General features: G+C 44.3%; 1 protein-coding gene across 1 annotated transcript in view; it reads right to left on the reverse strand.

Annotated features, from left to right (window-relative positions):
- Positions 1 to 16,983, reverse strand: part of sik2 (salt inducible kinase 2) — a 103,827-nt gene that overhangs the window by 22,552 nt on the left and 64,292 nt on the right. The window contains exons 4-6 of the mRNA XM_033049673.1: positions 14,821 to 14,982; positions 2,511 to 2,635; positions 1,613 to 1,736 (exon numbers count right to left, since the gene is read on the reverse strand). Coding sequence (XP_032905564.1) covers positions 1,613 to 1,736; positions 2,511 to 2,635; positions 14,821 to 14,982 — 411 coding nt within the window. The remainder of the gene's footprint in view (positions 1 to 1,612; positions 1,737 to 2,510; positions 2,636 to 14,820; positions 14,983 to 16,983) is intronic.

Below are 16,983 nucleotides of genomic sequence, written 5' to 3' on the forward strand. Positions count from 1 at the left end.
ATGTTTATATTCACTTTTATGTAGTTGTGCGTCTTGTTGCTTTTTTTAGTATGACTGTATGGTAACCTGAATTTCACAGTACCTTAATTGGTACATGTGGCAATAAACTAATCTTAACCATGAAACCTTGCAGTGATCACCCCTTTCTTAGTTTTAAATTCTTCCCATGTTGACTCACTGGATGTTCTCCCTGGGATATTGACTCCGAGTACATTTTTCCACAAAACTGTTTTTCGCCATTTCTCAGTACCCATGACAATAATAAACCAATACCAATAAACCAATACCAATAAACCAAAACCAAACCAATACTAATGCTGCCATGATGGTGATATCCGGAAGTGGCGGCGCTGCCCTGGCAGCAGCGGCTCACCTGCAGTCCGTTTGTTTTTGCTTTTTTTGTGTTGTTTATTTCGTTTTGGCTAGTCCAGTTTTTGGTTTTTTAGTTTGTGTTTTGGGGGGGGGGGGTTGAAACGGGGCTTGCTGTCTCTCCCTGCGGGGGAATGCGACTTTTTTGTCGTATTCCCCTTCTCTGCCTCCGTCTGCGCTGAGGCCTAATGGCGGAGCTGGCGACCTCGAGGCTCAGGAGGCAGAGCCCGCCAGGACTCACCCTGGGCTCGCTCTCGTGAGGATGGCCCGGCTCGGGGCTGGAACAGGGCTTCCGTGAGGGGCTGTGACGTTCCCGGGGGGCGGCCTGGTCCGAGGAAGGAACGGTGCTCCCGTCGGAGTGGCCGAGCTCGGGGAGGTGCGGCGCTCCCAGCCCGAGGGAGGAGCGGCGCCCCCATGTTTGGACGGCCCAGCCCAAGGGAGGAGCGGCGCCCATGTCGGGGCTGCCCGGCCCAGCCCGAGGGAGGAGCGGCGCCCATGTCGGGGCTGCCCGGCCCAAGGGAGGAGCGGCGCCCATGTCGGGGCTGCCCAGCCCAGCCCGAGGGAGGAGCGGCGCCCATGTCGGGGTGGCCTGGCGCGAGGCTGAGACAGTAACGGCACTCACGTGAGGGCGATCCGGCTCGGGGCTGGAACGGTGCTCCGGTGGCTGGGATGGCGTTCTGGCGGCGGTGACCTGAGTCCGGGGTTCGGCCGCGGGCCAGCGGCTGTGTCAGCAGGACTGGTGGACGGCAGCTTCGACCACCCCGGGGCCACGGTGTTTGAGCCGCGGGACTGTTTGCTACATCGCCCGGTGGGGTATCGCCTCAGCGCAGAGAGAGAAGAGGAGGGAAGAGACTGCAGCCCTAAGCCTTTTGCCTCCATCACAGTGAGAAGGTGCTATGTGGACTCACTGTGGTGGATGTTAATATGTGTTTATTGTTGTTTTTTTTATTGTATTGTATGTATGTATGACTGCAGGCACGAAATTTCGTTCAGACTTCGGTCTGAATGACAATAAAGGAAACCCTGTAACCTGTAATGATGATCACACTCATCAATAGTGCAATCTCAGCAGACACATCAGTTAGAGTGAAATACAATTTTGAAATACTGAAAGTAAAACCAGTCTAGCCTGGAGCCTTGCTCCCATTTAAATCACGAGCGACGTCATTCAACCAGACGCTGTGTTTGATACGAATGACTCACTTCCGACGCAGTGTGCAGCTCAACATTTTAAAGTTCTCACCTTCAGACATGAAGTATGGAATTCTAAACCTGCCTTCCAGAACCCTCTGCCTGAGCACTGGAAGTGTTGGACCATCAAAGGGTAGAGCTCCACAAACCAACACATACAGGACCACTCCGAGACTCTGCAGACACAACAAGAAGCAGGTTTATATAGAAATTGGAAAATACTATATTGTTCATAATCTACAATTCAATGGATAGTCGTTCTAAAAATTCAGGTAAACAACCCACTAACTCTCCTTTGTCTACCCTGCCCTTTACTTCCTCAAAGAATTCCAACAGATTAGTTGGTCAAGATCTTCCCTTCTCAAAACAATGCTGACTTTGGCTTATTTTATCATGTAGTTCTAAGTGCTCGGAAACCTCATCCTTTATAATGGACTCTAAAATCTTGCCAACCACTGAAGTCAGGTTAACCCATCCAGTTCCCTCCTTTGCTCCGCTCCCTTCTTGAACTGCCGATAGGTTGGGTTTGTTCTAATTTGAAGGATGAAGCTATGAAGACAGTCATTTTCCCAAAGTAGAGGACAGGTTTAGGATGCGTGGGAAGAAATTAAAAGGGATCTCTGAGATAGGTTTTCCACACAGAGAATGATGGATATCTGGAACAAGCTGCCAGAGTAGATGGTGGAGGCGTATACAATTACAATGGTTAAAGAACATTTGGACAGGTAGTTGGATAGGAATGGAGTACAGGGATATGGGCCTAATGCAGGCAAATGGGATAGCATTAATGGGATGGATAGCATGGATGAAGCGTGTCGAAAGGCTTATTTCTGGCTGTATGAGTCTATGATTCTAATCCCTGGAAATAAAATCAACCATTTCAAAAGAGTAAGCTAATTTCTAAAAAAGATTATTTCAAACTATTTTTAGGGTTTAAGAAAAATTATTACCCAGATGTCCAGTAGAGGTCCCTCGTATTGCTGTCCTTCAAAGACCTCTGGGGCCGCGTAAGGTGGGCTTCCACACCATGTGGCCAAAGGTTCCCCTGGTTTGTAGAAGTTGCCAAAACCAAAATCTGTTAAAACAGAACACAGTACAGCTGGTCAGACGAGGTTATTTATGATGTTCCTCTCTTGTGAGGTTGTGCATTCCACTCACAACCTTTCCTTGACAATATCATCATTGAAGACATTTTGGTCAGCTGTTATGACTGTAGGCATCACATGGGAGTCTGTGAGAGCAACTTTTAGAAGCTTGCATTCACCAATGGATTGTGGACAACGCCACCATCGCCATATTAATTAAAGTGTAACCTGCCAGTCTGAGAAAGTGCAGACTGGCTTCCCAGATGTATGAAACCATTTTCTTTGTCCTTCCCCTCCTCTCTTCCAGCTTTCTCCCCTGCCTCCCCAACAATGTCTGAAAGCGGGTCATGACCCAAAACATCACTATCCCCATTCTCCAGAGATGCTGCCTGATCTGCTGAGTTACTCCAGCACGTTGAGTCCTTTTTTTATGCCAGCATCTGCAGTTCCTTCTTCCACCAAAGAACAAACTAGTATTTTAAAGTTTTAGGATTTTCAGCAATTGTTCAAGTCAAGGTTATCACTGGTTTAAGGCACTCCCTATAATTGGGTAGATTTAATTCTATCCCAATTGGTGATAGATTGACAAAAATATCCTCAAAATGTCCCAGTAAAAGATGGAAAAAAATGATATTGAGGCTGATGTTGAGACTAAGTGATGTATAACTTGATTTGTAGTGAAATATGAAACCAATGGCCATCAGAAACAAGAAAATAGAGGCAGGAGTCATTCACTTGTCAATCCAGAATGATGCCTGGGTGGGGGGGATATTGGCAATAAGGAGAAATTGTTTTCTCTGGAATGTTTCTCTGGAGGTTGCTGTTTTTTGTAAACCAGCAATTGCAATTCCTTGCTTTTATATGACACTCTTCCCCAGTGGAATTGCAAAGGATCAGGGCACAATTGTCAGATTAATCTAAATAAACCTAGCAATCATTTGATCTTTTTCTCCTAGCTAATCCCTGACTCTTTTTAATTCATCTTTTAATTGGGTTATAGAATGTGGATATTGCTGCCAAGGATAGTAGTTATTGCCCATCTTTAATTATCCTTGTGAAGCTGGTTCTGCATCACTGCAGGTGAACATACATTCATCAGTTCTGGGGTCTTGCCCCAATGATAATGAAAGAGCTGTGTGATGTCCCCTCGTTAGGAGCTGTAAGATGTCCCCTCGTTAGGATAGCGTGTGGCAGAAGGAACTTGCAGGGGTTTGCAGAATTGCAGGTGCAGTTCTTCACCTAAATGACAAGTTTTGGAGGTAATGCCAAAGAAGATGGTGCAATGCATTTTGTAAATTATACATATAGCAGATGGACTGTGCCAGTGATGAAGGGCTTGGACGTTTGTGATGATGGATAAAATACCAAGCAAGAGACTTCTTCATTTCTGGTAAATGTCAGAGCTAGTCCTGCACACATCCAGAGCATTCAATATTCATCAACCCCCATGCATCTGAATGAGCCAAGCAAATGTGTAGATCAATGGCACATTCCTGATCAAGGGAAGTGGTCCGTGTTTCCCATGCCACTCTGGCAATATAACCGTTCCCTGTATTTGGATAAACAATCTGATCTCCAACAAAATTAAACAGTGCTGAGAATGACAGAAAGAATCAACGGGGAGATGCTGGGCCTATGAAAGAAAATGTTGTAGAGGAATGGGAAAATATAGAATATCTACCCTAGGAACCAACATGGGCCACACATCAAATGGGCTCCTTCTATGTGGTAATGATTAGATAAATCATTTGATTACATCTAGTTACTGTCAACAGGAGGCAATCTCGTTGAGATATAAGATTGTGTGAGGAATGGATAGGGTCGAAGGCGAGACACCAAACTGCAATGTTTATGTGCGAGGGGCTGCCGCAGAAGATGGCAATTACCATTTTCATTGAGATGAGGAGAGATTTCTTCACACAGGTAAATGTGTGGACTGCTCTAACCCCAGAGAGCAGTTTTTAGATGTAGTTTAGATTTTTAGTTTAGCGATACAGCGCAGAAACAGGCCCTTCAGCCCACCAAGTCCGAGCTGACCAGCGATTCCTGCACACTTACACTATCCACTGGGGACAATTTACAATTTTACCAAGCCAATTAACCTACATACCTGTATGTCTTCGGAGTGTGGGAGGAAACCAGGGATCCCAGAAAGAACCCACGCAGGTCATGGGGAGAAGGTACAAACTCCATATAGACACGCACCCATAGCTGGGATCGAATCAGGGTCTCTGGCGCTGTAAGGCACTATCTGTACTGCTGTGCCACCGTGCCTCATTTATGGAAACAGATCCCTGGAACTTCAGCAGAGTGAACCGTACACTAACTGGGAGCTCCTCGGCTTCACTGTGTACAGAGGCTCCGCGTTTCCCAGAAAAAAAGTGGCTCCATCGCACTGCCAGTCCCATTGATGTCTGAGACATTTTGTGCTCACAGGGTGCATGAACTGGCTTAAGTAATCCATAAAGATGTCAAAGATTTATGTGGGAAGATTACATTTCTTAAATACTAGTTCAGAAAGTGTCCCTGTAGGAGCATTCAATATACGCTTAGAAATAACTGTTTCTCCAATCTGTTTGTGATCTGTGAAACCCATTGCATACAAATTAGAAAAGGAAAATAAAAATTGTAGTTACAGAAGTGAGTCTCTTGTATCTCCATAGCTTTTATCGTGCCGTAGGATATTCCAAAGAGCTTTACAGATAATGGAGAGTATTGACTGGTGTGGAAAGCACTGCGGTCACTTTACACACACCAGCTCCTACAAACGGTAACGTAATAATGACCTGATAATCTAGTGATAAAAACAAGGACTCTTCCCGTTTACGTAAAGTCTCATGAAAGTCTTACATGTAAAATTATAAAAGGACTGGACAAGCTAGATGCAGGAAAAATGTTCCCAATGTTGGGGGGAGGGGAGGGGGGGGGGGGGGGGGCAGAACCAGGGACCAAAGTCTAAGTATAAAAGGGAGGATATTTAAAATTGAGATAAGAAAAAACATTCTCACCCAGAGAGTTATGAATTTGTGGAATTCTCTGCCACAGAAGGCGGAGGCCAATTCACTGGATGAATTTAAAAGAGAGTTCGATAGAGCTCTCGGGGCTAGCGGAATCAAGGGATATGGGGAGAAGGCAGGCATTGGTTACAGATTGTGGATGATCAACCATGATCACAATGAATGGCGGTGCTGGATCGAAGGGCCAAATGGCCTCCTCTTGCACCTATTTTCTGTTTTCTATGTTTTCTTAAAATAATGCCATTGGATCTTTTATCCACTTGACTGAGTATCTCCTCTGAAGTACAGGATCTTTATCAACGTAGCACTGACCTGTACCACACAAAAGTCTTATTTTAAGATTTTTGTACTCAAGGTTCAAGAATGGGTTTTCAATTCACAACCTTCTGATTCAGATTAAAATTAGTCTATTTCACTATGTTATTAAAAATTACTCTTTCAAGAAACACAAGATAAAGTAATAAATGAGTGCCAACTTTTCACTCCGTTACAGGGGAGGGAATAGCTCCTCAATAACACTGGTTTACCGTTCACCTTTGGTCTTAATGGGGCAATGCTTCTTGCAAGCATCTAATAGAGATTTCACCAGGTTGCAATAGATGTCCCATAGTACTGAATTCACAGGAGTAGGGTGCACTATGGAAAGAGTTGTGGCCAAAAGCACATCTGGTCATTCCATCAGTTGCATAGTTCTTGAAAGTTTCTTGGAACAAGAATCCTTCTTGACTTGAATGTTACCTATTTTAATTGTATACTGAAGCCCACTCATTCGAGTTGGATAGCATATTCAACTAACCAAAGGCAAAATCAAGACTCACTGCCAGGAGTGAAGGAGGCTGAGGTGACCTGATGGAGGTATATTGGATTATGAGAGGCATAGATGAGATAGAGAGGCAAATTTTATTTCCCATGGCATAAAAAACAAGAGACTATAGGTTTGTGAGTTTTAAAGGGGATCTGTGAGGTAAGCTTTTTACACAGAAAGCAGTTGATATCAGGTATTTGCTACCAGAGGTGTTGGTTGTATCAGAAGTAATTATGACTTTTAATATGCATTTAGACAGACAGTTAAATAGGTAAGGCATAGAAGTGTATGGTCCTAATGTGACCAAACTGTATGAGTGTGCATGGGCAAAAAGATCAGCATGGACGTGGTGGGCTGAAGGGGCCATTTATGTGACTCCATGACTCAATATTAAATGTTAAAAACAGATTATCCAGTTGTGAACACATTGCGGGTTGTAAAATGACTGTTGCATCTCTTACATCACTGAATACACGTTAAAAATAGTAAACAGGATGCAATGTATTTTAGAGTACTAAAGCATGAAACAGGGCCTTCGACCCCACTCGTCCATGTCGACCAGAATTCACCATCTCACAATTCTCATTTGTCCGATACCCCTCCAACCCTTTCCTATCCATGTCCAAGCGTCTTTTAAATGCTGTTATAGTACCTGCCTGAAATAACTCCTCTGGCAGCTCGTTCCATATACCCACCACCCTCCAAATGAAAATGTTGCCCCTCAGGATCTTATTAAATCTATCCCATCTCACTTTAAACCTATGCTCTCTGGTTCTTGATTCCCCTACTCTGGGTAAAAAAAGTCTGAGAATCATGAATTTATACAGCTTCATAAAATCACCCCTCGGTCTCCTGCGATCCAAGGAATAAAGTCCTAGCCCGCACAACCTTCCCCTATAGCTCAAGTCCTGGCAACATTCTCACAAATCTTCTCGACACTCTTTCCAGCTTAACGACATCGTTCTTATAGCAGGATGACCAAAACTGAACATCTCAAAAGGGATATGAGAAGTGGACAGACTTGGATTATTTTATCTGGAATGTCAGAGGTTGAGGGAGATTTGATAGAAGTATATAAACTTATGAGAGGTGTAGATAGGGTATACAGTCAGGACCTTTTTCCCAGGGTGAAAATGTCCAGCACTAGAGGGCATAACTATAAGGCGAGAAGGGAAAGTTTAATGCAGATGAGTGGCGCATGTTTTTTTTACACAGAGTAGTAGTGGAGGCCTGGGGTGGTGGTGGAGATAGATACGATCGTGGCATTTAAGAGGCTTTTAGATAGGTACGTAGAAGTACAAGGAATAGAGGGATATTGATCATGTACAGACAGATGAGATCAGTTTAACTTGGTATCATGTTCAACACAAACATTGTGGTTCCTGTGCAGTACTGTTCTATGTTCTGAGTGCTACATAATTGCACATCTTTTTTCAAAGGCCAAACTGGCTAATTATATGTAAGAGAACAAAGAGAAATTCCATTCTCTCATCTGGAAAACTTTCGGAAAAGACTGACATCAGCGAGAATAGTCAGTTTAGTTTAAGAGCTACAGTGTGGAAACAGGCCTTTCGGCCCACCGAGTCCATGCTGATCAATGATCACCTAGCCAACTAAAAGATTCAAGTGTGTAAGAAGGAACTGCAGATGCTGGTTTAAACTGAAGATAGACACAAAAAGGCAGGCAGCATCTCTGGAGAGAAGGAATGGGTGACGTTTCGGGTTGAGACCCTTCTTCAGACTGAAGAAGAGATATAGAAAGTGATGTGGTGCGATAAAGAACAATGAATGAAAGATATGCAAAAAAGTAACGATGATAAAGTAAACAGGCCATTACAAGCTGATTGTAGGGTGAAAATGAGAAGCTAGTGCGACTTGGGTGGGGGAGGGATAGAGAGGGAGGGAGGAAATGCCGGGGCTACCTGAAGGAAGTGAGAGAAATCAATATTCATACAACTGGGCTGTAAGCTGTCCAAACAAAATATGAGTTGTTGTTCCTCGAATTTGCATTTAGCCTCACTCTGACAATGGAGGAGACCGAGGACAGAAAGGTCTGTGTAGGAATGGGAAGGAGAATTAAAGTATCCAGCAACCGGGAGATCAGCTTAGTTCACGCGGGCTGAGCGAAGGTGTTCCGCGAAACGATCGTCCAGATTCAAGTGCTGGAGCATAACAGCAGCTGACCTTTGACATTCTGACCAACCATCCCTTGAAATTGTGGCGAAAATTCTTTAAAAAAATAAATCCATCGTAGAACAAAGCAAGTTTGCCTCTCCTTTTTAATGACCTTGACTCTTCTGTGGTGAAAATGTTATCGACTCTCTTCTCCCCACCCTCCCCAACCCACAGCCCAATAGCAGGGCTACAGTTTAGCAGGAGAATGTATTCAGCTAAGCTGCTGACAAAAGAATCAGATAGGAGCTCATGGTTATGAACTCGTTTCCTGAGCGGTCTCATTTAACGAACAGCATACTGATCAGCAGTGTTTGACGTCAATCCTCTGCTCTCCAGCAGTTAAAGGATATATCACAGGGACTGCTTCACAATGAGAGGCACTCCTGTCACCGCGTCAAGCTGCTTTCTCTCTCTTCCTCCCCCTCCCTGTACTTTTACCATTAATCCCCATATGAAGGGGGCTGAGCTGGTGGCTCCCTGGAATAACCTGACCTGGGTTCCACTTCCAAATGCGAAGATGTCTTCCAGAAATAATTCCTTCCATCTTACAAACGGCGGCTCATCCATCAAAAAATGGGGGGAAAGTGCAGAGTAAACCCTGCCCCAAGCTCTCAACGAGAGATTCTCAGAATAATAGTTAAATCTCTGTTGCAGTCAAAAACCCCACTGGGCTGGTAAGCTGTTACTGCTGTGCAGGAGAAAGAAACTCACATTCAGACAGAGCCTTTCAGAACATGCCAAACACTCACAGCCAATTAAATATTTATTTTAAGATCTGGCAATTGTTATAATGTAGGAAAAATGGCAGCCAATTTGGGCAGAGCAAGGTCCCACCACAGCAACAGATTGTCTTGTTTTATGCTGTTGGATCATAGGTGAGCATTGGCCCAGAATTATTTCTCTGCCCTGTTTCGAAATAGTGCCACGGATCTCTTAAGGCTAATGCTTGCGGTTTAATGGCTCATCCGAAAGGCATGGATCTTTTTTCTCACGGAGCGTGGAGCGGCTAAGGGAAATATTAGGGGCAGGTAAAATTACAGCATTGAAAAGACATTTGGGCAGAAACATGGATAGGAAAGGATCAGAGGGATATTGTCCAGGCGTCGGCTATTTCCAGAGGTTTGAGAATAATAATCTAATTTGAACTGCAGTGTCACCCTAAGGGAGTGCTGCACTGACCCATGTGCTGTCTTTTGGGAAAGATCCAAAATCAAGTCCCTGTCTCCCAATTCAAGAAAAACACAAGAAAGATAGGCACAAAATGCTGGAGTAAGTCAGCAGGACAGGCAGCGGCTCTGGAGAGAAGGAGTGGGTGACGTTTTGGGTCGAGATCCTTCTTCAGACATCTTCAACCGAACGTTTGTACATCTCGTTTTAGACAATAGGCAGAGTATTTTCCCCAGGGTGGAGAAGTCAAAAGCGAGAAGGCTTAGGTCATTGTGGATGTGCAAGGCAAGTGATTTTATACACAGTGAGAGTGGTGGCTGCCTGGAACCGGCTGCCAGGTGGCAGTGGAGACAGACATGTTTGTGATGTTCAAGTGGCCATTAGACGGACACATAAGCAGCCACAGGATGTAGGAATGTGTGATCAGGTGCAGGCAGATGGGGTTCGTTTAATTTGACACTATGATTGGCAGAGATATTGGGGCTGAGAGACCTGTTCCTGTGCTATTTTAACTATCATCGAAGCCTGAGTACAAAGTTTTCTTTGATCATACTCCTGTATTAACTAACCCTAACCCTTGCTATGGCCCCTAGTCAGGAAATTAGAACCAAATTTTGAGGAAAACACATTAATTCCACCTGCCAGCCAAACACTGCAACATTGCGTGTGTGTGTGTGTGTGTGTGTGTGTGTGTGTGTGTGTGTGTGTGTGTGTGTGTGTGTGTGTGTGTTGGGAGATGCATGTGCGCATGAAGAGGGGAGTGTGTGTGTATGTGTGTGTGTATGGGAGTGGGAGTGTGTGTGTGAGTATGTGTGCGCGTAGGTGTGTGTGTTCTGTGCATGTGTATGTTCTGTATGAGAGTGTGTGTGAGGGAGGGTGTGCGTGTGTGAGGGGTGTGGGGTGTGTGAGGGGGGTGCGGGTGTTTGAGTGGGGTGTGTGAGGGGGGTGTTTCTGTGTGTGGCTCTGGGTGTGTTTCTGTGTGTGTGTGTGAGATTGGTGTGTGGGGTATGCAGGTGAGGGTGTGTTCTGTGCATGTGTGAAGGGGAGGTGTGGGTGAGTGTGTGTTGGGGCCATGTGCGTGTGTTCTGCGCATGTATGTATGTGGGTGTGTGTGCGGGTGTATGTGGGGGGGTTAAAGACAAAAAAGGGAATTTCCTTTAAATCAAGTTGCACATCAAGATTGTACTCCCCACCCCCTCCGACTCTAACAGCATCCCCTTATTCTCTGTACAAGTGGTGGCCCAGCATTCAACATTCACAAACTATATGATATCTTCAAGAGATTTAAATCATTCCAGATTATTTCTTCAGCTTTTAACATTTGGCCCCGGTGTTGAAATCAAAGGGAAATGATCAAGTTTTACAGCCCCTGGCCGTGGAAGGCCGCCCGTTTAGTGCTGTAAATGGAGATGCTTTGAAGTGCTGAATCAAAGCACAATCCACATCAGTGACCTTTCACTGCGTAAAGGTCACAGGCTACGGTGTTGGTAAATGCCTTTCAACTCTCAAACTGAGCATGAGTGTGAGCTTCACAGTTTGACTGAGAAAAGTTGTGCAGTATGTGACCAGAAAAGGGGAGCCAAGGAGGAAATTCCTCTTGGGAAGCAAAACACTGATTATGAGAGGCCACTTGGCCCATTGTCTCTGTGCCAGTTACTGGTACAACTCTCCAAATCGTCCACTCTCTGCAGACAGCCCTCTGTTTTATCCTTGGCAATATTTAACTTCAATCCATTTGAAAGTTATTATTGAATCTACTTCTGCCATCTTCTCAGGCAGTGAACACATCAACTGTACCAAAAATAAAACTTTTCTTCTTCTTTTGCCTTAAACCGTTGGCCTTCGGTAACCAGTTTTGTAGCAGACGTATGAAATGATTCAAGGATGTTATCGAAGACATTTTGCAATAGTGCAAGATTCCCTTTGACTCCTGGGAATCTGATTCACGAAGGAGAATCGTGTAGCTTCAGGAGTCTCTCACCTTAAACTTGTGCCAGCAGGCAGTGGGGGAGGAGGGGGGGGGGGGGGGAACCATGATGATTCAGGGCGATCATTGGAGGAGGGAGGTGTCGGTTAGGTGGAAGTAGGGTGGTGGGACAGAGGATAGCCGTGGGATCTTCCACCTCCCCGCGGTCAAATTGCTGCGTCGAGGCGATCGAGGCACCCGATGTTGAAGCCCCCGCGAACGGGCCGATTGAAGCCCCCGCGATTCGGGGCGGACTGAGCTGCTGTTGCTGGAGTCGGTCACCAACCAGGTCAGCTCCCGATGTTACCGTTCACAGGGCCCATGGCCGAAGCCTCGCATGTGTGAGCATGCGCGCGCGGCCGCCAAGAAATTGTGTCCCCCCCCCCCCCATGTTTTGATAGCGATTTCCGTGCCTGATTGGAGCACAAGGCAATTGGATCCAAAATTGGTTTGGTAATAGGAAAGGGTTGCATTTGTGATTTGAAGTTCTGACCGGGGTGTACCTAGGTGTTGGTGTCTTGCTATTTATCACAGCCATTAAAAATTTGGATATGAATGTAGTCAGAATGATTACTAAATCTGTTGATGACACAAAAAATCAGTGGTGGATAATGAGGAGGATAATCTCTGGCTACAGAAAGGTGCTGACCGGATGCCAAATTGGACAAATGGCAGATGGAGTTTAATCCTGCTAAATGCAAAGTGATTTATTTTGGGAGGTCAAATAAAATTAGGATATACACATCGAATGGTAGGGCCCAAGGGACAGAAATACCTTATGTACAAATCCACAGATTCCTGAAGGTGGCAGAATATGAAGATAGGATGGTAAAGGTAACTAGTGATGTGCTAGGCCAGGGGTGGGGAACCTTTTCATGTTGGAATGCCGCATTAGGTTAGCTGTAATCTAAAAAGTGCCGCATCCAAGAAACTTCAATTAGATATACTTCAAAATGTACATTATTTTGTTAAAATAGCCCTCATGACTTACTAATGTTTTAATTGTGGCCGTCAGTTGGGGAGGATTATTTCGTTGAATCTTCTTTTACTCTTTGGTGTTTTAAATACGCTCATTTTAAGATTAAAATTAAAATAATAAAAGATGAACAAACACATATTAATAAAAATAAAAGAATTTGTTCTACAAAATTTGGATTCATTCAAAAGGCCGCACTTAATGGCCTAGAAGGCCGCATGGGGCCTTAAGACCGCAGGTTCCCCACCCCTGTGCTAGGCCAATGCTGTGTGTTGTTTATATCAATGATTTGGATGAGAATGTAGAAAACGTAATCAGTATGTTTGCAGATAACACTAAAGTGGCTGGTATTGTAAATAGCGAAGATGGTTATCAAAAAATATAGCAGAACATTGATCAGTTGGGAAAATGGGCAGAGGAATGGTTAATGGAGTATAATGTAAATTACTGCGAGGTGTTGCATTTTGGGAAGTCAAACCAGGGCAGAACCTTCAAAGTGATTGGCAGGATTCTGGGGAATGTTGTAGAGCAGAGGGATCTAGGAGTGCAGGTACATAGTTCCTTGAAAGCGGCGTCACAGGTAGATAGAGTAGTCAAGAAGGCTTTCAGTACATTGGCCTTTATCATTCAGGGTATTGAGTGTGGAAGTTGGGATGTTATGTTACAGTTGTTCAAGATGATAGTGAGGCCGCATTTTGGAGTATTGTGTTCAGTTTTGGTCATCCTGATATAGGAAGGAAGTTGTTAAGCTGGCTAGAGTGCAGAGAAGATTTACGAGGATGTTGCCAGGACTCAATGAGATAAATCTGGGATTTTTAAGGAGTTTGTCTCTGCAATGAATATCATGACTTTATTGGATGTCTAGCAAATCTGGATCACCCATGTTCACCAGGGAAGGAAATCTGCTTTCATCATTCAATCCAGTCTACATGTAACTCTGTCAACTGAGCAACAGGGTTAATTTGGAAACAGTTCAGCAAGCCCCACTCTTTCAACAGCAATTAAGGATGAACAATAAATATCTGCCTTGCCAACAATGGCCAGATCCTGTGAGCAAATATTTTTTTAATTGCATTGAATGTAATGTGTGTGGGAGGTAAGTGGGGCCAGGGGTGTCTCAGTTGAACACACTCTCTGAAAATATGTGTGTTAATGGAATATTCTTTAGATCCTACCTGCATGGCCAGAGTCTCACTCTCAAAGCACCCTACCCTCAAAACGGTTTCGATGAGAATGCAACAATTGTCCAACCCTTTGTATACTGTGTGTTTGCAGAGAAGGTCTGGTCCCAGAGGATGCAAGCATCCTTATTGAGTTTTGTCCCAGGCATCTAGTTGGGTGGCACTGCAGTGGAGCTGTTAAAGCTGCTGCCTCACAGTGTTAGGTAGCTGGGTTTGATCCTAACCTCGGGTCCTATCTGTGTGGAGTTTGCATGTTCTCCCTGCGAACGCATGGATTTTCTCCGGATGCTCTGGTTTCTTCCACATCCCAAAGACAGGTGGTTTTATAGGTTAATTAGCCTCTATAAATTGCTCCTAGTATGTAGGGAGTGGATGTGAAAATGGGATAACATAGAACTAGTGTGAAGGGATGATGGATGGTTGGCATAGACTTGGTGGGAATCTCTAAACTAAACATCTAGTAACAGAGGCTCTCTGATCTCTGGGCTGATGTCAGCGATGTGTAATCAGACCAATGTCAAAGTGCTGCTGGACGATCAGTATTTCAGTGTAAGATGCACTTTGGACTGCCAGACATGCTTGTCTCCAGTACAGCGAGATGTCCGAAGGAAATACTGGCGACTGGCTCACTCCAGGTGGAAGCAGTACTTGGTGAGGAACATGCTAATGCTCAGTGTAGCCAACGCCAAGGCTCCGCAGACGGACTGCACTGTACAGCCCCTCCCACATTTGTTTAAAGAGGCCACGCACGGGTAGTGTTGTGCATGGAACAGACAATAAGTGAAGACAATGAATGCACATACTGGACCACAATGGGGAAGTATAAAGGAACATATTCTTATGATTAAAGCCCATTTTTGGCTGACACTCTGTGGGCACGCAACGTACCTGCGATTTTAATGTTCATGCTATTGTCTAACAGCAGGTTCTCAGCCTTCAGGTCCCGATGCACGATCTTGCGGTTGTGACAATACTCCACGGCCGACAGAATCTGCCAGAACTTGCGCCTGGCCTCCAGCTCACTCAGCCGCCCGTGGTTCGCCAAATAATCTGCAAATCAAAGAAAGAAAACTATGATACAACTCCTTAAAAAAACGCAGGGAAATCTAGACTGTTGGACTCGGCTTTTGAAACGGATGGTTCACTATATATGGATACACGTGCCAATATATTAAACTAAAAATAAACTAAAAAGAGGGAGACAGGGAATAATGAGGCTTTCGTTGATATGCAAAAGGCGAGTGAGATTATCAACCCGTGTTCCCTACACGCACTCCAAAGATAACATGAGGTGAGGATAAACGGCGACTGGTGCTCTCAAACATGTGAAATACTACATTCCACTGACTGGTTAGCACGCAAAAAAAGCTTTTCACTGTACCTCAGTGCACGTGACAATAACCTAAATTAAAGTTTGTCCAGAAAGAGAGTCAGGTGCAGAAAGAGAAATTGAAAAAGTTGAAGAGAGGGAGTGAAAGAAATAAAATAAATCAGGATAAGAGAAAGAGTAAAAACAAATGGACGAGAGATGGGGAAGAAAGGAATAGAAATGGAGAAAGATGAGGAACAGATGTGTAGAAGGGGGTTGCCCTTCCACAGGTAATATAAACATCGTGAATCGTGGAAAAGATGAAAATAGATTTGATGCTTTGATATCCAAATAGAGTGTGAAGTTTTGTGTCGAGTAGTTTTAATAATTAACACTTGAGAAAATAAAAATCTCATTGACATGATAATTATTTCTAAATATTTAGCAGTTGCATACCACATTCTAGAATTATCTTTCAGATTCCAGAAACACCCCACTGAATGCTGTTAAAATGATCAGGGAAATATAAACTCTCCAAATACATCTGCTGTTGAGAATGGAGCATTTGCTCTGCAGAAATCTGGAGGAGGAATGTCTGAGTTACCCCAGTAACCCTGGTGTTTTCCCATGGAAGGACAGGACAGAACAGGTGCCCTGCTCGTTTCAGGGAGAATGTCAGGGTTCAAAATCTGCGAGTGGAAAGGTCCGGAAGTGAACCACAATGAGGAAACAAAGAAATGATTAACAAATAATTCCCCCACTCCGCCCCCCCCTCCCTGTCCATCAGCCCAACAATCTCTAACTGATCGGTGATATGCAAGAGAGCGATCAAGCACTGTGTACTGACTCACAGAAAGGAGCCATCCCATTTGTTCCACTCTGCTCTCTCTGCCACACCAATTTTTCTCTTGTTTGAATTGCTCTTTATGCCACGATTGTAAATACCTCTGCTAAACTCCACATCATCTTTCTGAATTAAGAGAGAATAACGTCTGAAGTTACTGCAATGTAGAGGAGGGGAAATGGGGAGAGTGTGAGTGGGAGAGAAAAAAAGAGGAAGAAGAAAGTGATGAGAGAAATGCGAGGGGAAAAAAAGAAAGAGAGAAAGTGAGACAGAAATTATGAACGAAAAGGGAAAGTGAGGCAAACCCAAAAGAGATAACACAGAGAGGGGGGGGGGGGCAAACAGTGAAAGAGAAAGAGAAAGAGAGCGAGAGCACGAGAGAAAAAAAGAGAGGATGGGAGAGAAAGAAATAAACTTTTAAGGACAGTTTCACCTTCTAAATAATCTACTGGTAGTGGGACAAGTGAATGCCAGTCAGCTCCACAGCTCTGGCTCAGAATGGTCAGAGAACACGAGGGTAAAGCAGCAGAACAGCAATGCTGGAACCATTGTGAGGCACCTCTGCTTTAAGGGTCTCAACATGCGGCCTGGTTAATTGCAGTGAAGAGTCATTACTCATTCCACACACAGCTGGGTGACATTAATGCAAGCAGGATATTCCTGAGTCCAACACCCAGCATTCCTCAGACAAGAATAAATATCAACAATGAGGAATAAATGGTACAAAGTCATTTGTTGGAACGATTTTAAATCAATCTAAACTCTTGTATGTTACACAGCAACAATTTGCAGTGAAAGGTTTATCAGATAGACTAAGAAATGAACAAATGCACAAACATGAAATCACTTCACTATGGCCTTGAAACGACACAGCAAACATTTAGCATGTGAGCAGTTA

This window comes from Amblyraja radiata, chromosome 33 (assembly GCF_010909765.2).
Source record: "Amblyraja radiata isolate CabotCenter1 chromosome 33, sAmbRad1.1.pri, whole genome shotgun sequence".
Classification (NCBI taxonomy): domain Eukaryota; kingdom Metazoa; phylum Chordata; class Chondrichthyes; order Rajiformes; family Rajidae; genus Amblyraja; species Amblyraja radiata.